The sequence below is a fragment of the Dendronephthya gigantea genome, unplaced genomic scaffold, assembly GCF_004324835.1.
Source record: "Dendronephthya gigantea isolate DGI-Jeju-01 unplaced genomic scaffold, DenGig_1.0 000009F, whole genome shotgun sequence".
In the NCBI taxonomy this organism is placed as follows: domain Eukaryota; kingdom Metazoa; phylum Cnidaria; class Anthozoa; order Malacalcyonacea; family Nephtheidae; genus Dendronephthya; species Dendronephthya gigantea.
This window is the reverse complement of record NW_021163019.1, coordinates 2920119-2945055: the sequence shown is the minus strand read 5'-3', so window position 1 is coordinate 2945055 and position 24937 is coordinate 2920119. Positions and strand designations below refer to the sequence as shown.

At 41.9% G+C, this 24937-nt stretch overlaps 1 protein-coding gene across 3 annotated transcripts; it reads left to right on the top strand.

Moving 5' to 3' along the window:
* Positions 1-114: 114 nt before the first annotated feature.
* Positions 115-24851, top strand: LOC114517799 (dynein heavy chain 6, axonemal-like). 3 transcript variants are annotated; one of them, XM_028537621.1, is made up of 64 exons: positions 115-479; positions 716-868; positions 982-1389; positions 1463-1566; positions 1645-1707; positions 1860-2121; positions 2332-2392; positions 2512-2820; positions 2959-3077; positions 3245-3529; positions 3760-3882; positions 4063-4236; positions 4437-4655; positions 4870-5159; positions 5380-5606; positions 5696-5886; positions 6156-6236; positions 6359-6517; positions 6724-6845; positions 7005-7114; positions 7195-7256; positions 7392-7496; positions 7713-7828; positions 7946-8020; positions 8126-8210; positions 8314-8558; positions 8679-8910; positions 9025-9078; positions 9212-9357; positions 9551-9619; positions 9713-9899; positions 9973-10049; positions 10217-10391; positions 10563-10850; positions 10974-11193; positions 11267-11421; positions 11551-11673; positions 11850-11918; positions 12078-12288; positions 12405-13070; positions 13184-13413; positions 13541-13758; positions 13872-14091; positions 14335-14637; positions 15025-15351; positions 15606-15948; positions 16222-16508; positions 16576-17448; positions 17684-18010; positions 18094-18307; positions 18433-18678; positions 18885-19115; positions 19476-19844; positions 20062-20295; positions 20510-20731; positions 20850-21060; positions 21259-21361; positions 21560-21784; positions 22048-22245; positions 22337-22527; positions 22642-22987; positions 23332-23575; positions 23796-24091; positions 24216-24851. In XM_028537621.1, the coding sequence occupies exons 1-64, from the start codon at positions 174-176 to the stop codon at positions 24387-24389; spliced, it is 13758 nt and encodes a 4585-aa protein (XP_028393422.1). In that variant the 5' UTR covers positions 115-173; the 3' UTR covers positions 24390-24851. The 3 variants fall into 3 exon arrangements, with proteins under 3 accessions (XP_028393422.1, XP_028393420.1, XP_028393421.1); XM_028537619.1 differs by having other exon boundaries at positions 2956-3077; XM_028537620.1 differs by having other exon boundaries at positions 2956-3077; positions 13872-14095; positions 14339-14637.
* The last annotated feature ends 86 nt before the right edge of the window (positions 24852-24937 follow it).

Sequence of the window (24937 nt, the reverse complement as noted above, 5' to 3'; positions counted from 1 at the left end):
ATTTTAGCAAATGGGCCACTTTATTTGGATATAGGGTAAATTGTGGATATAATAGGGACACCTGGTGTATGGTCTCGCCCCAAGCCTTCGTCTTCCCGCGCCGTTGCTATGGCGGGGAAAACAAATGAACAGGATTTAAATGGCCGAGATATTTTTCAATATTTTCCAAGTAAATGATGGAAAACCGCGACCTCGTTGTCCCAGCTAACTCTCGCATAGACGAGACTCCTACTCGTGGTAGTTCTGAGCTGAAAACGTCTCCTCCGCCTCCGAAGAGCTCTCCTGTTTCAAGCGCTAGTCGTTTGAGTCTGACATCAAAGCTCAAAGGTGAAAATAAAACGGTTGAATTTGAGGAGATACGACGCGGGAAAAGCTCGTGCAGCTCCGTCGAGGAGGAAAAACAAGTTGCGGATGTTTTGAAGGGTCGTTTGTACGACAACGCTGGAACTTCTGATGTTTATCGTAGTCTACGCACACAGGTACGACGTAAAGTTGTACTCTTTCAATGTTTGTTTTAATTATGAGTTAATTATCATTTGTTATACTTTAATAATTATAATAATAACCAGCATCTTTGGGATTCATTGTGGATTAACCACTCCCTACCAATGAAATCAATCTAGTCTTTTATTGCTTTGGTTGAAGTGATTTTTTTATCTATTTTTTTACTGAATGTCTGAGATATATGTTGTTAATCATGTGTGGTTTAATATAGCCAAGAATAAAGCCACGTCCTCCAGTGAATTCGTCCCAGAAACAGCAGTCAGCACTGTATCGGGCAACTCTGTTGAGGAAAGAGAAACAAAAAAAGCTTCCTACACAAATTACTGCAGGGACTTGCAGAGACCATGCTGAACTGGATGCTGTGGTGAGTGTTATACACAAGTACTTTAGAATTAAGCCTGCAAACTTCATGAAAAACCAAATTATTTGTGCTTGACATTAAATGAGGAAGGTCTATTGATGAGATGATGTATTTAGGTGCAGTCATCCAGTGATCTTAGGAGAAGCTCCACCCATGGAACAGCTACCCTCTCTCCCCTCCCCGATACTCCAGGCACCACTCCAGGGTGTGGCCCAGATTGTTACGAAGGACTTGACATTGTTAAAGTTGTCCAATTACTTCGAAAACGTTTAAACTGGGAGACGAACATTGAAACCATCATTAAAGAGGAGTGGATGTCATTAAAATGCTCCACACAGCCTGGAAAAGCAATCAGTAAAACTTTGTACACCCTACCAGATGATGGTGTGTTTGCTTATGCTACTCTCAAGGACCTTAATAATCCCATAGCACGATATAATCCATATGATTTAGTCTGTGTCGGTGCTGCACAGACCTTTGATTCAAAGCAACTGTTTACTGTTACCGCTTCAGCCGTTACACAGGTACTAATTTTCAACTAAATTCCAACTCCAGTTACTCCTAAGAGTACGCTTTATTAAGTGTTTTGAATTTTAGTTAAACAAGAATGTTGATGCGGACCTTATTCCCATCGCACGCTGGCTTCACGAATGGAAAATGTTCCACGAAATCTTTAAGATGCCAGTCTTTGCTAACTTCAGGTAAACTATAAACATTGTGCCATTTCCAGTTGGTTGGCAATGGCGAAGCTTGATCTGTAACTAGTCTTGTTTTCTCAGAATATGGAAAGCGTTTACAACTTGGAGAAATAACGTACGATCTTTTGCAAAAACGGAAAACAGGTGTGGTGATACCTCTAAAATGTATTTTGGATTCTCTATTTCTTTTTTCGAGATTAATTTTGTTGGACTTAACTTTTCTTTTTCAGCGTTTGTTGGCGTTATAATAAGTTTTCTTTTCAATGCATTGTCAATGTTTCCATCATTTATCTTAGACAAACATTACGCGAGTGCCTAAGCACCGCAGACGACGTCCTTCAGGTCTCCGTGCTTAAGATTCGCAGCCTTTGCGAAGAACAATGTAGCAGTTTACAGCACGAGCCCGCGAGAATCTTGTTCATTGACGAGAAATTCGGGGAGAAAACGTTCACTTTGGACGAGTTTGTGACACAATCCTCTCTCCAGGCTGATCTCGTTCACAAGCAGCTTCAGTCATTACGAGCAACGTGTCTGTCAATCACTGCGGACGCCTGTCAAGTAAGTTCATTATCGAAGATTTCCTCCTGTTAGGTGCCCAGTATTGCCTCCAAGGAGCTGCTGTGTAGGAGGAAATATAGACCTCATTACGACTGTCACCGTTGAGTCAGTTTTAACAGAGTTCGATGTTTGCCTGTTTCAGCATCTCTGGATTTCCTGCATGAACAAATATTTAGACCTATAAAGAAATTCCTTTGTAATATTTTTCAGAATGTTATTGAAAGACATGCAGGATTATTGCAATGGATGAAACCGAAATCTGGAACCTCAGGTGACTTAAAGATTGGATAGAAAAAGTCCTTTTATTTAGGAAAGAATAGTATTCTTTGGGATCCTAACATTTCACATATCACTGAGGGTAACTGTTTATACTTCTATTGCCTATTACAGACCCGAAGCCTACGTACATCCAGATAGCGCAATGGAGATCAGTCCTCACGAGGTTGCACAAGTTTGTTCGAGGTGTTGATTTTGTTATCCTTGAGCTTCTACGTCGTCTTGTTGTCAGAGCCGCTTGCACGTTGCTAGCCAAGGTACAGGCCTCCTCGGCCAAGCAGTATCCCGCAGGGCAACACGATGCTGACGATAGCATTACGTCGCACGAGCCGAGCTGTCCCCCAGCCATGTTGACAGTGAAGTTGGTGTTAAGTATACCTGAGTCTGTCGTGATGGATGACGCGCCCTCAGTTGGAGGAAAAGGTGAGATCTTGATTTTTCTCTTGTGGTACGTTTTCATCGCCTGGCCACCTTTGTATCGTGTTAAGAGAGGGGGATTTAGAACATAGGGTCACCGGTCACCCTGTGCGAAAAAAGTTTCAAAATTACCTTTCTTAGTAGAAACGCTTTTTTCTGGCGGGGAAAGTGGAAGAAACAGCAAGTCGACGGACCGGAACTCCTCAGAGCTATCCCAAAGAATTGCACCAAGTAGCTTCGTTGACCTGGATCCTAGTAAAGAGGTGATAGAACATTTTATATTTATATAGGAATGCTCCAAGTCAGAGACCACACAGTTCTCTATAGATTGTACTGGACTGTCTTTCTCTCAGAAAAACCGCATTAGGAGACTAACGTAGAACTTTGCCTTGTTTCACTACAGCTAATGATCCAATCCTTTCATTCCTAGGAATTTATATCCGCTATGCAAGGTGTGATTTCGAAGTTCCAAGAGGTCGTGTCATCATTCAAGAGTCTACTAGCAGACGAATGTATCGCGTCGCTTGTGACACCGCCGTCCACTGATCTCGTACATTCTCTCAGACAAACGGAGCTGGACGATGATACGGACGAATTGGACGGATGGCCAGATGTTAAACTGATCTTCGGCAAAGATCCTGACTATCAACACACCGTCAAATCTTTGATTGCATCGATTAAGAAGGAGATTCACGGCGTGCGAGTTTTCTCAGAGGTAGCAGTGATTTGTTCTTGACGGGATATTACTAGGCAGGCAGTATTCGATGATATATGTACACTTTACCTTCGTACGCTTGGTTTGTGTTACCTTGGGTTGTGTTACCTTCACGTGGCGTGTACACCGAGGGATTTGCAGGGATATGTGTATACTTGTGTGTTTGGGAACTTCGGCGCAAAATTTCTCTCTCATCAAAAGCCCTCTCTCTCTCTCTCTTTCCTCCGCAGGATTACAGAGGTTTCTGTCGTATGGTGGACGTGTGTCGCAGAGTGGATGTTGATGCCTTGATGAGTGATCAATCATGGGGTTATAATGAATTTCACTCCGCCTTACTGAAACACTCAGATCAGGTGAGACTTTTGACACAAACTCAGAACTTCAAGTCAAAACATAACTTTAATAATTATTTGCTTCAAATCTGTTTTTTTAAGCTTGTACTTTTCTCATTCTCGTGCTTTTCGACTTTAGCTTATGTAAATTCCTGCGAATTACAGCCCAATAATTTCCTAACACTCTGTTTTATCTTGAAGTTAAATGCGATGAAAGAGATGATCCTCGCAAAAAGAATTGGTTTCCTATCGGTTGACGTCACTTCATTTTTTGATTCGTGTATTCCTTATCCCACTGAAGTCTTACAACGCGTCCACCATCATCTGCCTATCGTAGCAGCCAAAGCGAATAATGTTTTGCTCAATGTTATCAAGGTGAACATGTCAACTACAATCTCTTAAACTATAGCGACACAAACAAAGCTGCCTTCCGTACCGTCTACGAAGAGTATTGTGACAAGTTGTATAAAACGTATTTCCTACAGAAACTCGTAGTGAACATATTGCGACATTTCAAGATTTGCATCTTTACTTTGTATGCTGAAAAACTCTTTTTCTACCATATACTCTTCCAGGGTTATTCCAAGAATTTGGACAGGTCTCCTGCATCCGTGGAGAATTTCATGGAACGGCTGAACCTTCAAGCACGCGTGTCACGTGAACTACCTCAACTAGAACAGGAGTTTCTTAAAGTGAACAAACTCTATTCTCTTGCTATCAGCTTTGACGTTCATGTTGAACCCGAGGAGATGGCTTTGTATCAGACTCTCATGCCGAGCTTTCACAACCTAAAGGTGGGTTACACGTTTGAATCTGTGTCCTGTAAGCAGATGTACAAAGTCTTGATCGATCTTGACGCTTTCTTACAATCTTAGACTTCAGGGCAGACTCGCATCCTGTAACGAATTTCCTCACCTAAGATGGAGGATTTCAGTACATCCTATAATCATTCAGATTAAACGAGTTAATTCACACCGATATCTTGACCATTTCTCCATTCTTTTATAGTCGACGATGTTATACTGTGAAGCGAAGAAGGATGAGAATATTATGAAATTTAGCTGCGAACTTGACGCACTTATTGGCAGTATCCATGGTGAACTGGTGACGCTGAAGAACAAGATCCGAGCGCCTAGTCTTATCGACTCGATCAACACTTCCAAGACGATACTGGAAACTTTGAGTGTACTTGGAGATGAGTTGCAGGAAATATCAAGTAAAGCAAGAAACTACGCTGTTTATCAAGATCATTTCGTTGGAGCTTTGTCCTCAACAAGCCGTCGAAAAGCGATCTATATGTAAGTCAGATGTTGTTCTCTGTATATATTGTAGATTCAGGGATGCATTCGGCTTCGTTTTGTAGGAGGGAGCGGGTGTGCTCTAGTTTGGAGTAAATGTTAGTCGGTCTACGTTTTGTCCTGTGTGGGTGTTGCCGCATCAGACAACTGCATCCCTGTAGATCATTGTCTTCTTTATCGCGTTTTGTTTCTTCATTTTTGTTCCATCTTTCAATTCGAGGAGTGGAAGCGATGATGGAAGAAAGGCTGACAACGCAGGATCATTACAGAGAGATGTTGTTGAGGTTGAACGAGATCTTTCTTTGAGAAGGTTGCTCTGGGAGTCCTCGGACCAGTGGAAGCGACTCGTGAATCAATGGGAGGAAGAGCCGTTTGATCGTTTGAACGTTGACGAAATGCAGAAGACTGTCAGCAAATTAATGCAGACGATATTTCTCTTGGAGAAAGGTTCGTGGAGTTAACCTCCGTGGAAAATATATTCACATTAATATGTTTAACAATTGCTTAAAATATCAGTTATCTCATTTTCATCCCAGGTGTTCCAGCGAACAATGTTATTCACAAGCTCAAACAAGAAGTGACAACGTTCAAACAAGGCATGCCTGCTGTTATAAGTCTGCGCAATCATGCTCTAAGACCACGACACTGGGATGCCGTTCAAATATTAATGCAGAGAAACTTTGTGAGAGATAAACATTTCACACTAGGAGTTTTACTAAAAATGAATGTAAGTTACATATAGCGAGGGATGAAAAGTGCTGGGGTCATCGATACTGAAACAACTCTTATTTGTGGCATCTTCCTGGTTCCTATACATTTCATATCTGGGGAGTGTCATTTCAGTTTGACTCACTACCAAACTAAACTACCAAACACGTTGTATTAGGCGTTTCCGCTGTAGTAAGAAAATATTAGTGCAATATGCACGTCTTTTGTGTAGAGACAACACTTCGTTTGTGGATTTCTCGCTAGTTCATTCCTTGTGTTTGCTTTTAGGTGTTTCGTTATAAAACTAAGATAGTCGAGATCTCTTCTCATGCGACCAATGAATTCACACTGGAGCAAATGCTTCGCAAGGTAATGTACGGTGATCCAGAGAAACAGCCTTCTTTCGGGTTTCATTGTCTTGTTTCATCAACCAATATTCTTTCTACCGAGCAAAACAATTACATAACATATATTTTGCATGATTATCATAGGTGATGGATTTCTGGAATCGTACGGACTTCAATCTCACCGCTCATGCCAGTCGAGATATTGCGATCATCAATGGTGCTGATGACATAACCACCGCCCTGGAAGATAGTCTTGTTACGTTAGCTAATATAAAGAGTTCTCGATTTGTGGCTCCTATTAAAGTAAGTCCTGTTTTCCGCCTCAGTCGTAGCGAACCATTGCGTATTCCTTTGTTTCAAAGTCATCAGTTTAGTCTAGTGCCAAGGAAACAATGATATACGCCTCGCTACGATACGATACGATTGCAATGGAAAACAGCCTAAGTCTTGTATAAGTTCTTGTGAGAATAGTAAGCTATCATGGTATCAATCGTCTCTATCTTTTTCAGCCTTTGGTCGAAGAATGGGACAGGAAGCTAACGTTGTTTTCTCTCACCTTGGAAGAATGGTTGATCTGTCAAAGACATTGGTTGTATCTTGAAAGTATCTTCTCTGCGTCTGATATTCAGAGGTACGTTATGAATACAGCGTGTATTAAACGTCATTCAACAGAGGTATCATCCCTTCGATACACCTTGTACAAGAACACAGCAGGGTCGCTTTAATGAGACACACAACATCTTTCAGCGTGAGGTAGTATTAAACTTTATGTTCTCGAATCCCTCTTCAGACAACTGCCAAACGAGACACGGCTGTTCACTCAAGTTGATAGATCTTGGAAAGATATCATGAGGCGAGCAGCTGATCATCCCAACGCTCTTCGATCAACAACTGCTGCAGGTGAAGCATATCTTAACAATTCCTTAGAGAGACTCAGCATGACAGTTCTTGTAAATATTCTGTACTTTGATCTTGTTCAGGTGTGTTGGAGATACTGCAAACCTGTAACACTCAGATGGATAAGATACACAGATGCCTTGAGGTATATTGTAATGCAATATGCAAGCTTGTGGTGTTTAACCTGGCGTTATGAGTGAACATTTTAAATTAAAACTCTCTCTTGGCCTGGTTTACACAACATCTTTTCTTGATATTTATCCTCCTGTTTTAATTTTAGGATTATCTGGAAACAAAACGACTAATCTTCCCAAGATTTTATTTCCTATCCAACGATGACCTTATAGACATTTTATCTAATGGAAAAGATCCTCAATGTATCCAGGTATCCACCGTCAATCCCTCACGAGAGTAGCCTGTGTTCCAGTCCACTGAACTGAATTCACTAGCAAATCGGGTAGTGGACTGGAGACTCGAGGAGATCGGGTAGTGGACTCGGGAGGCTAACATGAGAGCAACAAGGCCAGATTTAGTTCTAGTTTATGGCATGATTTTGATGAGAACCACACAGAAACGTTGATCCTATATTCTTGTCTTACAGCCTCATCTGAAGAAGTGTTTTGGGAATGTGCGTAAGTTGGGAATCAAACACGAAACAAACGCGTTTCAGGTTTATCACATGATCTCAGCTGAGGATGAATGTGTTGCATTGAACAAGTGAGTGTTTGCACACTTCGTGCTTTGGTATTACAATAAAGATGATGCAATATTCTTCCTTTACTACCCAAGCTAAGAGGCCCGAATTCATTCTTGTCCTTCTCCAAATGTTTTTAGACCAGTCAAGATCAGAGGTGCGATAGAATCGTGGTTAGCGACCGTGGAAAATGCAATTCGTAATGTCATAAAACTGTAAGTCCCATCACTGTTTTTTTTTTGTCAAAAACGACAACAGTTAATAGTTGAAAGGTCTTACAGATTTATGCAAAAAATTTTCATCGTCTTCTCGCGAAATAGATATTTAAAACAAGCGTTATCGAGACGTAATGAAGAGTTCACACCTTGGGTTTTGGGACATCCTGGACAAGTAGTTCTAACTGTGGTAAGGCAAGGCAATGATTCTTACATTTTGCATGAACCTCAGTTACGTTAGATTCCACGAGAGTAAACTAAGAGTTGTTTGCATTGATTCTATTGTTTTGCAGTCGCAAATTCTTTTCTGTCGCGATGTTGTGTCCTGCATGGAAAACAAGGAGAGATCGTTTGAGACGTTGCACGAACAGCAGTTGTCAACACTGAATTCACTGGTGGATCTTGTTATGTCACCATTGCTGTTCCATCATAGACGATCCATTGAAGCCCTTCTCACTATCAAAGTTCACGAGCGAGATGTTTTACGGACGCTTATTGATGATGATATACACGATGCAGAGGATTTTCAGTGGAAAAGGTAAACCTCGACACAATGTCGAAGTTCGGCTCTTTATAAGCTTTTTGGTATCCTATTCCAAGACGCCTCTGTTTCCTCTGTTCATGGATTTAATGTCAATATTTACTTCATTACTCGTAGACAACTACGATACAAGTGGAGTGAGAACGAGAGCACTTGTCATGTTTTACAACATAATGCTAGTTTTGAATATGGTTACGAATACCTTGGTTGTCCCTCGAGGCTGGTCATCACGCCGTTGACAGACAGATGTTACCTTACTCTTACTGGTGCTCTACATCTGCGCATGGGTGGCGCGCCATTCGGTCCTGCTGGCACGGGAAAAACTGAGACAGTGAAAGATCTAGCCAAGGTAAGATGGGGTTTCTTCCTGCAAGAATACTGGAGGGGAGTTTTCTACGGTTAACTTGATCTTTCAGTCAGTTGTTTGCAGTTTCATACAGATTTCTTTATCTAAAATTCAAAGGCGTTAGGAAAACAGTGTGTCGTGTTCAATTGCTCTGAAGCCCTCGACTACAAGGTAAATCGCTTTGAAAATATCTCTTTTGATTGACTTGACTTTTGATTGACTGCAAAAAACTCGGGTGTAGCCCTGGTATAATCCTGAAATGGAGAGGATTATTGAATTTAATCTTGACAAATCTTCTTCCCAGATGACTGGGAGGTTTTTCTCGGGAATCGCTCAGTCAGGATCGTGGTTTTGTTTCGACGAATTCAATCGTATTGATGTGGAGGTATTGTCCGTCATTGCTCAGCAGCTTCATGCTCTCAAGACGGCCAAGGACAACAATGCTACGTGGTATGTTTGATGGTGATTATGATGGATGTGGTGGTGATAATGATGGATGTGGTGGTGATAATGATGGATGTGGTGGTGATAATGATGGATGTGGTGGTGATAATGATGGATGTGGTGCTGATAATGATGGATGTGGTGGTGATAATGATGGATGTGGCGGTGATATTGATAATGATTGTAATTTTCGTTGCAGGTTTGTGTTTGAAGGACGAGATATCAGGCTTTGTCGGACTTGTGGCGTTTGTATTACCATGAATCCTGGGTAGGTTCTACTAGTTATAGATTGTAATTTCTATATAAGAAAGCAGTTTATATTGAAACAGCCTAGCTTTTAAGTCCTCATGTATCGTTTCAGCTATACAGGTCGCGTGGAGCTTCCTGACAACGTGAAGTCCTTATTTCGTCCATTTGCAATGATGGTACCAGATTACGTCTTGATCACGGAGATCATTCTCTTCTCTGAGGGTTTTGTGACCGCCATGTCTTTATCAAGAAAGATTGTCAAACTCTATGAACTGATCAGCAAACAGCTTTCACAACAGGTTCGCGATACGACACACGGAATACTGGACCAGCAAACATCTATTTCACGATGTTATATATTTGGTTTTCTAGGATCACTATGACTTTGGTCTTCGTTCAATAAAGTCGATGTTGCTGTTAGCTGGAAAACATAAAAGATCGAATCCACGGTGTGTGAATTCAGCGATAGAATCCATCCTTTAAAATGCATTTATTTCCATTTCAACTCGATCATTCGTGTTACTGTTAGTAGTCGAATCTAACCCAGAGATATGTGGAATTACATGTACCTAGAGATCCAGGAAAAGTAAGCTGCTTTATTTCGTGTTTTTTTCAGACCTGGCAATGATGGAAGGAGTATTGAGGAACACGAAGCTGGTTTACTTTTGAAAGCAATTCACAGCACGAATGTGCCAAAGTTTGTCACTGAAGATATTCGAGTGTTTGAACAAATATTGAATGATCTTTTCCCTGGCTTGTCGAAGCCACATTCTAACGACAAGATCTTTCAAGTGAGCTTATCATTGTCCCATAGTCCTCCCTAGTTTTTCTCTCTAGTTCAACCTATTTATCCCTAAATTTCCGTAATATGTCCTAGTTTTCTTACCTACCAAAAAGTGTTCACTAAATACCGCTTCTTTTGTGCAAAACTGGTGAAAGCGATCTCCCTCTTTTTTCTTTAGAAAGCCATGGAGCTTGCTCTAGAAGAGCTCCATCTGAAGCACTGCCCGTCACAGTTGGAGAAAGTCGCCTATTTCCACGAAAATCTCTTATCTCGTGGTGGCATTGCCCTGGTCGGCGAGACAGGAGGTGGAAAAACAACGATTAAGAAGATCTTGAAAGAAGCCATGTCCCTTAAACCGATCTTAAACATTCTTGAAGACAAGTACATGGTTGCACTAGGAACGGCTAATGCTGAATTTAATTGTAGCGTCGTTGACATGACCAGAAAACAGATCATCACGTCAAAGGTAAGGCCTGGCTTTCATTTAGTCATAATTGTCATGAACAAGTCGTTTTCACCGGAATAGTTCGGATGTATTCTCATCTGCTCATCTCTCGTTTACACGACCCTCTTGCGTGTGTTCTTGCAGTACGTGATTGGTAAGAAAGCGCAGGTGAATGTGGCCACGATCAATCCAAAATGTGTCAGTATGTCAGAGCTTTATGGCGAATTCAACTCAAACACGATGGAATGGAAAGACGGAATATTATCACGTGTATTCAGAACGTTCTCAAACGAGGGCAACACGGCCGTGACGTGCAACAAAGGTTTTCGGGAGAAAGAAGAGTCTCACAAGATCACGATTATCGGTACGTCAGATAAGGCCAGTCGGCTCGTCTTGCATTCTTGGTTACTTGATGTTAATTGTTGTGTATATTTCAGACGATGATGAAATCTCTCAAGCGGCGACTCCTTCGTCGTCACTCTCAAATCCTTCGTATGTACAAGACGCTAGTGCTTGGTACTGGATTGTCCTGGACGGACCAGTGGACACTGTCTGGGTGGAGAATCTCAACACCGTTCTTGATGATACGAAGGTAATAATCTCGTGTATAGTGTTTTAATGTTCCTATATCCTGCATTGAAACACCTTGTTCATTTCCTAACATCATTTCCTTTTTGATTTGCTGCTATCAACTGTGAAACATGAAGTCATCTTGTTGTAGGTCCTTTGTTTATCAAGTGGGGAACGCATCAACACCGGACCTGGAATGAAATTTATTTTTGAAGTTGATAACCTGGCCAATGCCTCGCCAGCCACGGTCAGTCGATGCGCAATGGTCTATGTGGTAAGTTAAAACAATATAGCGATAGATCATTGAGTTCAGCGTCACATACAGCCTTTTCTAAGCTGGAATACGCCTGGTACTAGTTAACATTCATAAACTCAGCAAAGATTAGTTCTCTTCTGAGCTACAAGCATTTCCTTTCCTCCGTCGCTTACCAACAAACTTTTTTCTTAAAGGACCCAAGAGATCTTGGATGGAGACCTTTTGTAAAGGCGTGGTTTTCAAAGCTCAAAGATGAAGAGAAGGTGGGAAATTCTAGTATGAATCGATTAGAAGCGAAATCTCACAAGCTGTGGGAGTAATTTCTTGGTAATCTAGTGTGGAGACCATCTTCTTCCAAGATGAATACAATCTTCTTCACCTGTATTATAATACAAAAGCAACACATGCTGGTTTTCTTCCAGATTTCTGAAGATGGTTGCGATCACTTGCTGTGGTTATTCAACATAACGCTGGATGAAGGTTTAGCATTTCGTCGTTCAGGACTGACCACGAACCAAGTGAATCAGACGTGTGATCTCAGCGTTGTCAAATGTCTTTGTGCGATACTTGAATCTTTGTTGAATTATGTTCGCAAAGAGGAACGATTAATCAAAGTTTTCCCGACAGACACACGTGAGTTCCACATGGTAGAATTACTATATTCCTACAGTAATTTCTCTGTTATACGCTCAGAAAGTACCCTTGTTAAGCCTCTGCAATTGATCATTGCACCATTCATTCTCGTTTAGCTGAGAGGAGCAGTTCAACTGACGTATCTTCATCCAACGTATCGTCATCCAACGTTTCTCACAGTCCGTTTACTACAACACCATCATCAGACTACAACAATCTCCTCAGTAAACTTTACCTCTTCTCTTTCACCTGGTCTATCGGCTGCAATTTCGTTGCGTCTGCCGAAGATAAAGACTATATCTACACGCCATCTGCAAGTCTTTTCGACCTTAGACAAGAACACGAGGAAGACAACATCCAAACCCATCCAGATATCAACTCTAATCCATTTGATGCCTTCATACGGAAGATCTTTCAGAGCAACCCCATCTTAGAGAAGATGCTACCTCCAGCTCAACATAGCGTCTTCGACTGCTTTTTGAACTTGGATACAGAACAGTTTGTACTTTGGCAAACCCTCGTCCCAAAGGCAGATGTCCTCATTCAAAAGACCCTCACTCGAAGCATCGCGATTACGGAATCGTTAGGTCTGATGGAAGAGTGTACAGCTTTCGATGACTTAAAGACACAGAGTCTTGTTCCAACGCGAGACACGATACGCTACGAATTCCTCTTGGCATTGCTGTTACTAAACGATAAACCTGTGCTTCTGACTGGTGATGTTGGCGTTGGAAAATCCATTCTTGTCGAAGATGTTTTACTACGCTTGTCCAAGGAAGTAGGTGAGTGTGAACGAACGTAATGGTAAAAAAACTTCAACAGCTTGTGAGATTTGTTTCGCGTCCAATGCATCATGTATCAATTATTGATATCGACATCGTTCGATGATATTTAGGTTCTACAAGCGGCGCTGGAACAATCATTGATACAGTATTGAGGTCAGCGACTAACATGAACGAGAGTCTTACGGATGTGTCGAAATATCATGCTATGATCACACCGTCTGTCAAGTATTCTTCTATGCAGTGCTCAGCTCGTCTTACTCCAAAACAAGTTCAAGCCTTCATCGTCAGTAAGTTGATCAAGAGTCGGCGACACAGTCTAGGAGCCCAGGAAGGAGCCAAGGTTTGTGTATTGCATATGAGCAGTCAAACAGCTGGTGTTGTTTGTCCGATCTTGGTAAACGAATCTAGGATTGACGCAGGATTTCACTAATCTAGGATTTAACTAATCTAGCATTTCACTAATCTAGGTGATTGTGTTCATGGATGACCTCAATATGCCTGGCCCTGACGAGTTCGGTACCCAACCCCCCCTGGAGTTGATACGTGAATATCTGGATCACGGGGGGTTTTATGACACTCGTAAACTTCTCTGGACTGATGTGGATGATGCGACCGTGGTTGCTGCTTGTGGGCCACCAACTGGAGGACGTCATTCGATGAGCCCACGAGTTGTAAGTCATTTCAAGTAAGTTGGCTGTTGCTTGACAATTAATCTCTTTCATGCGTCTTATTCCGCATTATTCCACCTTATTGCGTCGTATTAGAAGAACTCCGCGATCTTTCTTCATATGATTTTAGTGTGTTGTCTCTCCCTCGGCCTGCCGTGAAATCCCTCCATCGTATCTTCCAAGTTCGTCTTGGTCGTCATCTACAAAGCCATGATTTCCTACAAGACGTGCGTGAAATGTACCAGGAGCTAGTCTTTGCTACGTTGTCTGTGTTCTTCGCCGTGGCAGCAACGCTTCTGCCAACACCAGCAAAATCACATTACACTTTTAATCTTAAAGATGTTAATAAGGTAGGCTGTACCTGAAGTAATTAAATAAAACAATAAATAGATAAACAGAAATTAAATAAGTAAAACAATAAAATTTGCATACACTCTTAATCATACAGATTTAATGTAGGTGTTGGTGTTAGGTAGCTCTATTAGTTCAACATTACTTTCTCAAAGGAACCAGTTAAACTCATCTCTTATTGATCCAGCATCCCTCCTTAATTATCCTTGGTGATTTCTGCATTGATTTTCTTTCTATTAAAGGTGATTCTTGGTCTACTTCAAGCTGACAGTATGGCTGTGACCACTCGTGATCAAATGACGCTGTTATTTGCCCACGAAGCGACTCGTGTGTTCCACGACCGCTTGGTGGAAAAGGAAGATCGACAGTTCTTCTATGGCGTCCTGATGGAGAAGATAGATCATTGTATACGATGCAAGGTGCCTGTGGATACGCTTACAAAGAAAACGCTGATATTTGGGGATTTCGCAGACCTCAATAACCCGAAGGCTGACCGATCATATCGACAGATCAAAGATGTCAATTTGCTTTCACAAACCCTCCAGGTATCATTTCAATTATTATTACCAGGGGTATTCATGTATTTAAGCGCTGTTCTATTTTGTAGTACTGTTCATAACAGAAATGTTTTAATATTAGAAAGGTGTTTAGATAAGACTTATGTTCATGTCGAAGAGATGTCCATATCAGAGAGGTTTTAACCATATATAGAGAGATCTTCATGTTAGGGAGATGCTTTTATTAGAAACCTGTTGATATTGAAGCGGTATTTACATTATAGCCGTGTTAGAATTAGAGAGATATCAGGTAAGGGAGATCTTCATGTTAGAGAGATATAACAAACATGTTTAGAGAGGTGATCGTCATATTAGGGAGGTGTCCATAGTTTAGTGATTTCCGGGTTTATATTAATAATTATTTTCTCTTCATAGGAGTTTTACAACCGTCTTCGTTTGTCTGATGAAAATTTCGACCAACCATTCGTGTTCTTTCGTCAAGCGGTCGAGCACCTGTCGCGTGCCGCTCGTGTATTCCGACAGCTTGGCGGTCACCTCCTATTGGTTGGCCTGGGCGGGACGGGAAAGGGCAGCGTGGTAAAGCTTGCCGCGTATCTAGAAAATTGTGAGTTCAGAACATTACGTACTCTCTCGAACTACAATATTACAGATTTCCACGAGGATGTTAAGGCCGCCCTATGTATTGCTGGTATTGACGGACTAAACACGGTTCTGTTTTTGAATGACAGATATTTAGTCAAGGTAGGCGAATGGCAAAGGCTCGTTCCCACTCGTTATCTTGCTTGCGATTTTCGTCTTTTGACAGATGTAAACGAGGCAATAGTTATGAATGCTTTGATCAATAAGTGCTCTTACTTGAATACTCCGTAACTTCTCCACTCGTTCACATCTATCGAAAGAAGAAATCGGAGCTTTAAGCTAGAACTTCGGGGAATCGCCGTATTGGATAATCTGTTGTTAACGTCTGTGAATCCCACCAACGATTATCTTTTCAGGAATCATTTTTCGAGGACGTGAGTTACATGCTAAACGGACGAGAAGTCCCAGATATGTTCAGCAACGAGGATAAGGAACGTATATTCATCAGCTTGGGAAAAAATGCCAGATCTCTGGGAATCTCGAATGACAAGCACGCGGTATTTGATCTCTTTAAACAACGTGTCAACGACCATATCCATTACGCCGTCTCCATGACACCCTCGGGAACGTTATTCCGGCAACGATGTCGTGTGTATCCGTCGCTGATCAACTGCTGCGCCATCGATTGGTATGATGAATGGCCAAACGATGCCCTTGAAGCTGTGGGGAAGACATTCTTGCAATCCGTCGAGATAGCAGGTTCGGATCTCTACGATTACGAACGCACAAATTCTATATTGTTTTCAATAAGGTTATGATACCAACAATGGTCGAATATGCTGTTTTCCGGCGGACTCGACCACGGTTGAATACGCTGTTTTCCGGCGGACTCTACCATGGTCCAATTCGCCATTTTCCGGCGGATTCGACCATGATCGAATAAGCCGTTTTCTGGCGGGAAAACGTCAGGAAAGTTGAACTGCAGTTGCTGACAATCAATCATTGATTCGAATGTTGGATATTTCGTTTCAGAGTTTCATCGTTTGACGAGGTTATCTGTGGACGTGCATCATATCAGCCAAGAGGCCGCTGGCCGCTTCAGGACCGAGCTCTCGCGACGCTGCTATGCCACTCCAGCTACCTATATGGAGTGCATTCAAATGTTTCTGGAGATCTTTGTCAAGAAGCGGGAGGAATATCTGAAGTACAGAGAACGTCTAAGCGCAGGAATATTGAAACTGGATGAATCGTACGAGTTGGTGGGTAAAATGAAACAGGAATTGGTAGAACTCTCTCCAGAACTGGAACGAAAAGCAAAGGTGAGATTACTTTGGACCGGTTGCTCGAGAAATTTGCGTCAATAATAATTTCTTTTTTTTTGTGTAGGACACGGAGGTCTTGTTGAATCAATTAGCGAAAGATCAGGAGTCTGTGGATGAGGTACGTCATGTAGTGTCCGAGGAAGAGTCATTGCTCAACCAAGAAGCGGAACGCGTGCGAGAAATCGCTGACGAGGCACAAAGAGATTTAGATCAAGCCATTCCAGCTTTAATGGCGGCCAACGAAGACCTTAACACTCTTGATAAATCAGATATTGCTGAGATTAGGGTATATACGAAGCCACCTGGTATGGTGATAACTGTCATGGCTGCCGTTTGCTTGATACTAGAGGAAAAAACAGACTGGGCGAACACAAAACAAGTATTGGCTGATCCAGGATTTTTAAAGAGGCTCATTAACTTCAACAAAGACAGCGTTACCGACCGTGTGTTTGGGAAATTAAAACGATACACGAGTCATCCGAACTTCACTCCGGATCATGTGGGGAAAATCTCGGTCGCATGCAAATCCATGTGTCGTTGGGTTATCGCGTTGGATTACTACACCGAGACATTCCGGGCTGTGCTGCCGAAACGGGCTCGTTGCGAGGAGGCGTTTCAGGCACTTGTTGAAGCCAAACATAAGTTGGATCTAAAGCAAGCAGCTTTAGCAAATATTGAACATCAATTGCAGCTTCTTCGTGATCAATATCAAGCGAGTCTGAACGAGTTAGAGTCTTTGCACGAGAGAAAACGCTTAACAACTGAAAGACTTGGACGAGCTTCTATTTTGTCGAGAGCTTTCAGCGAGGAACATCAACGTTGGCTTGAGTCTGTGAGGAAACTGGATGAGAGCTCGCAAGGATTGGTTGGAGATGCTTTTCTTGCCGCTGCAACCATTGCCTACCTCGGACCGTTTACACAGAATTTCCGCGAACAGGTAAGTGAAAATGATCGTGTGTGTATCAGGTATTATTGTGATGATGCAAGAATCTCATAACCTTAATCTCAATCTCATAATCTCAATCTCATAACCTAAATCTCAATCTCATGACCTCAATCTCAAGAGAGCCTCAATCTCATAACCTTAATCTCAATCTCATAACCTTAATCTCAATCTGATAACCTTAATCTCAGTCTCAACCAATTCAACTTTGATAAAATCTTCCCTACAGGTTTACTCGCTGTGGTTCGAGTCCTGTCAGAAACGAGACATTCCAGTTTCGAGCGATTTTGATTTAGCTCAGTTCCTCACTAACCCCAGTGAGACTCAGCGATGGTTAAGTCATTCCCTGCCACACGACACAACCTCAATACAAAGCGCCGTACTCGTGGCGAACACTCGCAAGTGGCCACTGTTGATAGACCCGCAGCAACAAGCAGTAAAATGGATCTCGGAGATGGAGAAAGAAAATGGAGTGACGATCGTGAAATCTGGAGACGTCAACTGTTTGACAGCAATCGAAGAAGCTGTGCAACTTGGAAAAGCTGTTGTTATCACGGTAAAGATGGAACTTTGTATGCTTCAAGTTTCTTTGTAATTTCCTTGTTAATTGCTGGTGTTCGTTGTCTGTTTTTCATCCAGGATGTTCGCGAGAGCATTGATCCTCGTTTAGAGTCGGTTTTACAGCGTCGTACGACCGTACGTGGTAACCAACATGTGATGAAAATCAATGAAACCGAAGTGGAATACAACAGCAACTTTAAACTCTTCCTCGCGACGAGTCTTGTCAATCCTCAATTCTTTTCCGAGGTATTCAATCAAGTCACAGTCATCAATTTTACTGTCACATTCGAAGGTAAGCGAGGATCTCCTTGTTCCCCATGTTTGAGATACTATCATTTAAGCTGGTCAAGACCGCAGATACAACAAACCACGGCTGCTTATGATAGAATAAGCGTTACGTGTGATCTATCCTTTTAGGACTTCAGGATCAGTTGCTTTCTAAAGTCGTGTACGAGGAACGTCCTGAATTGGAGAGAAAATTCTTCAACCTAATTGAGAATGTTGTCAGTGATCGTTCAAAGATACGTGATTTGGAGGACAAGTGTTTAGATCTCTTGCATTCTTCAGAGGGGAACATATTGGATGATGAGGAACTTATATCTACAATAGAGGATAGCAAGAATACAGCGAATACAATTCAACGGAAAGTGGAGCAGTCTGAAGGTAGACGGACTTTGCAACTGGATGTATTTTTTCTCTAATGGGATAACAAAACTATCTTTCAATGTCTTTTGTGAACCCATTAGCTTGCAGTGCACCCAGATGTGCTCTACTCTAGTATTTTACTATTATACCAGTTAGTTTTACTCATCATTTGAGGAGAATAATAGGAGTAAATGGGTTGTCATGAAGATTGTTTTCAATTTTAGCTGCTAGAAGTGAGATTCGACTGACTCGAGAACATTACCTTCCTGTGGCTACTCGTGGAGCGATAATATATTTCACGTTGGTTGATCTTCCCAGCCTCAACATCATGTATCAGTTCTCGTTACAGTGGTTTGTCGATCTCTTCGTTTCCTGTCTACTGTCCTTGCGTGACAACGCTCGATTCGAGGGAAAGAAAAGACCTGATTCGCCGCTGTTAGGAACCTTACAGGCCGGTAGGTGTGTGGGATGATACCCAGGGGGATAATACATTAGGTGGAAGGTATGTTGATAGGTGGGTGGATAGGTGGGTGGGATGATACCCAGGGGGATGATACATTAGATGGAAGGCATGTTGATAGGTGGGTGGGTGAGATGATCCCAAGGGGAAATGATACATTAGATGGAAGGCATGTTGATAGGTAGGTGGGTGAGATGATCCCAAGGGGAAATGATACATTAGGTGGAAGGCATGTTGATAGGTGGGTAGTAGGTGAGTGAGATGATACATTAGGAAAAAGACCCAGGTCTAACTATTGTACTTTTAGTCAGACAAAGGTACAAGCATCTTATATGCCACTCCCTATTCCATGTAGGTACAGTCCAGCCGCTGTACAGGATAAATAAACGCAGGCGTAGCACCATGTATGAAAGATTGGCTCAACAAAGAAGACGTCAGCTTAGTTTAACAAGCTCGACTGATCTTGGACTTCAGGATCATCTGGAGTCTTTGATCGACGTGATCACGGAAACTGTTTATCGCCATGTCACGTATGGATTGTTCGCGCAACATCAAACCACCTTCTCGTTCTTATTATGTTGTAATATCATGAAGTATTCCAAAGATGAGCACTCGGGAATGCCGCTGATCGGGAAGAACGAATGGAGTTTATTTATATGGGGAACGTCGTCTCTGGCGTTTACGGAGAGGAATGTCGCGTCTTCTAATGGACCTCGGAAAAATGGTATTGCTTTGATATTTATATATTTATTACTTTTGCTATATGATAAACTAGTTTGAACTCAACAATGTAATTTCATTGAAATAATCTTTGATGGAAAATGCTGCAATATACGTTTCAGTATAAACCTGAATGGAACATCTGAGATTCCTGGCTATTTTTCCTAGAACTTATCCCGTCTTTACCTGTTCATGACGTCAAATTACAACAACCTTTCTAGGAACTCCAGGAGTGGCGAAAGGAAGCATGGGTACGCAATCAGCAAGAGCTAAACCACCGTTGAAATGGATCAGTGTACCCATGTGGCAGGAGTGTGTACAACTATCAGCACTCTCACCCTCATTCTCTGGATTATGTCAGGATATTGTTGACAATCTACTCTTCTGGTCGGAATTCGTTAAAGTTGATGATCCCTATATATACCTCGATGTACAGGATGATCCCATTGATGAATGTAAGTATGCGAGATTAATATTTTCAATGTCGTCAGACATTAATTCTCTGGTCCGCAGTTCTCTACTAACTAGTTGATGTTTAGGGTTCCTCTTGTAGTCACCCTGGAAAAAGATAAAGTACAACCTTGCAAGATCCCAAGGAGTCTTCTACTATTAGACAAGACTAAATTTCCCGTGTAAATAAAACAAATGGAATCTTTTGTAAACTTGTAGGTGAAGACAAAGAAAAGAACGCCTGGAGTTGTTCAAAATTGTCAAGTTTTAATCGTCTGATGGTAGTGAAAATACTTCGACCCGAGCGACTGCTGGAGTCTGTCCGGACGTTCGTCAAAGAACATCTTGGCTCTCTCTTTGTGTCAGCATTGCCGTTGGACTTACGAGAAATATTTTCCGCTTCTGATCCCAAAGTTCCCTTGGTATTCATCCTGGCACCAGGTATGCCTTCAATGAAGATCCTTCGTGTGGAATCTACATCTTTTTAACCACAGCCATGAAATATTTCAAATCATCTCATCAGAGTCTTGCTTGGCTAAATTTTTTTGTTTTGTTCAAGGTACTGATCCAGCATCGCAGTTGATGCGTTTTGTCCGTGATATTCGAGGCAGCGCATGTCAGTTGGACATGGTCTCACTCGGCCGGGGTCAGGAGACGCGAACCGAGGAGACTGTGACCAAGGCTTATAAACACAGAGGAAGATGGGTCTTTCTACAGAATTGTCATCTTGCTTTGTCGTTCATGCCGAAACTGAAAGAAATAATAAGAAAGTAAGAATATATTTTAGATTATATTTGATTGTTATCCCTGATTGAAGAAACCACTCCAACCTAAGAAACCTCTTCTCTGTTACATAATTAATAGTCATGAGAGGCTGTTTGTTTGTACTCTTGTACTTTTTCTAGAACTCGTAACTACAAAAGCTCCCATGAGACTTGTTCTATAACAAGTAAATATCTTTATTTTAGGATCGCTGAGCCCGGAGTGGCCGTCGAACCGTCGTTTAGACTTTGGCTGAGCTCTGCACCACATAAAGATTTTCCAATCTCTATACTCCAGGCTGCTACCAAGGTAAACGGACTCTAAGATTGAGCTGCTGTCCTTGATTTCGAGTTTACGATCAAACCTTGATCTCACAGCAAAGGATTTTCTGATTAAGCATTGCTTTTCTTTAAACCAAATTAAATACATCGCGCTTATTTCAATTGACTCGAAGAAGAACAGTATAGTTTTATTGAAAAATAAATGTGAAGTGTTTAACCATTTCAGATGACCGTCGAATCCTCGCCTGGTATCAAAGCCAACATCCTACAATCGTTTGCGACCGTTGGCGGCGCAGTGACGGCTGGGATATTCGAGGACAACAATCCTGGACCACACTGGAAGAAGCTTCTCTTTGGATTGTGTCTTCTCAACGCAGTTGTGCAAGAACGAAGGAAGTTTGGCGCTCTTGGTTGGAATATTCCTTACGACTTCCCAAGCGCTGATCTGGAGGTTAGTTTGCGCAAGAGATGGCATAGAAGTTGAAGAAGTTAGCTAGCGTCTTGCAGCATGAATGGAGTTCCCAGCCTCGTGCCCAGACGCTCTAAATACCTATAAATGGGTACATTACAGGCTTTTATATAGACAGGGGCTAGATTGTGTTTCGTAGATTACGAATCCACTTACATACAGAGAGCTCTGTGTCTCTGTTCCACCAGCGCCCCCTCGCAACATAAACTACGTCTTGTTCCACAACACTCCTCTTTCATCTTCAGGTATCAATCTCCATGCTTCGAATGCTGTTATCTGAACACGCCAATGTCCCGTGGCAAGCGTTGGTGTATCTCACAGCTGAGATTACTTACGGAGGACGTGTCACCGACAAGTGGGACAAAAGATGCCTGATGAAAATTGTGGAGAAGTTTTGTTCACCGGACTGTCTCGAGGACGATTTTAGTTACACGTCAAGTCAGGTAAGAAGATTTTCGTAAAATCCATCGTCTTGCAACCTGACCATTTGTAAAACTATGTACCAACCTTTGCATTTCAATCTTTCGCTTCCAGGAATATCAGCCACCATCCATTGGCACCTCGTTTTCTGACTGCTGCGACTATATCGAGAGCTTGCCGACCGTTGATCATCCGGAGTTATTCGGAATGCCCTCGGAGGCGAATCGTTTCTGTTTACAAAACGAAGCCAAGCGTCTTCTGGATGATATGATTTTGGTTCACCCGCAGATCGATAACGTTGCTGGGTAAGTCGTTATCATTGCTCTAAATATATCATATTAAACCTCAAACTATGGTAAATCTGCGCCTAATTGAGGTTCGCGTATTGTAGTTAAACTAGTGTCTTGCGGTTTTTGTAGGTCTGGCAAGAGCAATGATGAGATTGTGTTGGAACTAGTTTCGGACATTCAAAAGCTTCTTCCAACCAGAGTTGATTATTTCCAACAACAACCATCCACGCATGATCTTGGGTATCCCACCACGAATAGCGCAACTGATCCCGTGATGAACCCAACTACCACCACTTCATCAGCCTTGCATACTGTATTAAAACGAGAAGTGGCGAGGTTCACTCGTCTCTTGAACGTAATCCATGCCTCGCTCAATTCCCTCTTTCATTCCATTCATGGCAGAGTCTTGTTGTCGGATGAAATCGAAGAAACGTACAAATCTTTGCTGGTGAACCAAGTCCCTCCTCAGTGGCAGGTAAGTCCCAATGATCTTGATAAGATCCTTCAGATTGGACAGTGGTTTGTCTTATAGAATAGTTTCATTACTCGCAGTGACAAGAGTTTGTGCAGGTGCTCAAACAGCCTGAAATATTCTTCAATCTCAAGGACATTTCAAAAATTCTTGCTGAATCCAAAATTCAGAGAAAGTCCTTGAAAAGTGTTCGAGAATAACCCAGATATTTACATATTAAGACATGGTTTCTCGATTTTGTCAATTTCAAACCACACTCTAATGTCATCGTTTGATGAATTCAGTTCTTGGAGAGTCCTTCAAATATATTCTCTAAAATGTAAATCTTGATTCTGTTTTGTTTTCAGAAAGTCTCCTATGACTCCACGAAACCTCTGGCATCTTGGGCCAACAATCTTGTTCAAAGGATCAATTTCTTCTCTCGTTGGCTTGAGGCCACCCTCGTAGCTCGTGATACCTCAGCGTCAACACGCTCAGCCCACTCCACTCGTTCTGGCACGGTCATTGCCGAGAAGAAGTCGTCCAGTGGTGTATTTAGATCTCCTGATATGCCTCGCGCTTTCTGGATCTCTGCGTTCTTTTTCCCGCTTGGTGAGTACGACCTGATTATCCAGGATTAGGATTAGCGTCGGATTTATAAAATTAAAGTGATTAGGATGAGTTGAAGTCAAGATCAAGATCAACGAGTTTTGATTTATGACCAACCGTATCCATATTTAATCTGGATCGACAAGATTAAGATCAGGATGAACAGGATTTAGTTTAGGATAATATGAATGAATATAAATCGAAATTTTTTTTCCTTTTTCAGGATTCTTTACTTCAGTGCTTCAAAGACATGCTCGTGTACATCATGTGCCCGTGGATTCTCTGAGACTCAACTACGAGATCACGGAAAGAACCTGGCTTCATGGTGACGAGGAACACGAGCGAGATCTTGACATGAGCAAGATTGCATTTCACGGCTCATCCCAAGACGACTGTGTTCGTATTTTTGGATTGTATCTCGACGGTGCCGTCTGGGAAGCAACCTCAGCGTCTCTGCAAGAAGCCGGAATAGATGAACGCTTTTCAGCCTTGCCTGAACTGAAGATATTACCAGTCGTGGTAAGCATACTAAGGATACAATTTTGAGTGTCTGGTACTGTAGTCAACCAAAGGGTGTCTCGTACAACAAGGTCTTCTCGTCAATAAGTTGATCACTCATTTATTGATTGCATTAATTTTCTAGAATGCTGAGGAAGAAACTCCCGATAGGACGAACTTAGTATCCTATGAATGCCCCGTCTACTCCACGCCCACACGTGGCAACTCGTTTATCCTCGCTATCCATCTGCCATCCAGACATCCCTCGCATCACTGGGTCACGCGTGGCGTTGCCTTGGTTACACAACTACCGGAATAAGAGGCCCGCTGTAGACTGGTCAGTGGTATCGTTTCATTTGTATTTTTATAACTATTTAAGTATTGGGTTTTCCCAAATGTTGTACAGCAGCAGCTAGTGAGATTCATTCAAGTACGAAGTATCTATGGCTGTAAATTTATATCTCTTCATAGACAGAGGCAAGAGAATTGAACTGAACTATTAAATTCAATTCCTTTGCCATTGAATATAAGGAATGTCGCGTAGAATGAAAGGAATTCGCGTTACTTTCGTATTTCCTTCGTTTACTGCAAGTGATTACATGATAGCCAAAAGTAAACCCATGCAGTGATTGACGTTGGTCGTGTCGTGTATATATATTGTTAATATGTGAATATACTTTATTTAAGTTCTAAGATTGATGCTCATTTTGAGTTCATTTGCAATCAAGCGCATAGTGTTTATTTTCATTTCATACAGTATTTATTTTGTACAAGCCATGTTACTCTAATTATAAATTTTAAAATTATAATTACTGCGCGTTATTGTGTGGTTAAAAAATTAAATCTGGCTTTTAAGAGACTGCCTGT

Excerpts from the sequence above, each read along its gene's own strand:
- LOC114517799 (XM_028537619.1), top strand. The coding sequence starts at position 174 with ATGATGGAAAACCGCGACCTCGTTGTCCCAGCTAACTCTCGCATAGAC. Across the intron at positions 9,620-9,712 it reads TGTATTACCATGAATCCTGG|CTATACAGGTCGCGTGGAGC; the intron begins GTAGGTTCTACT and ends GTATCGTTTCAG. Across the intron at positions 14,638-15,024 it reads TGCTTTCACAAACCCTCCAG|GAGTTTTACAACCGTCTTCG; the intron begins GTATCATTTCAA and ends TTCTCTTCATAG.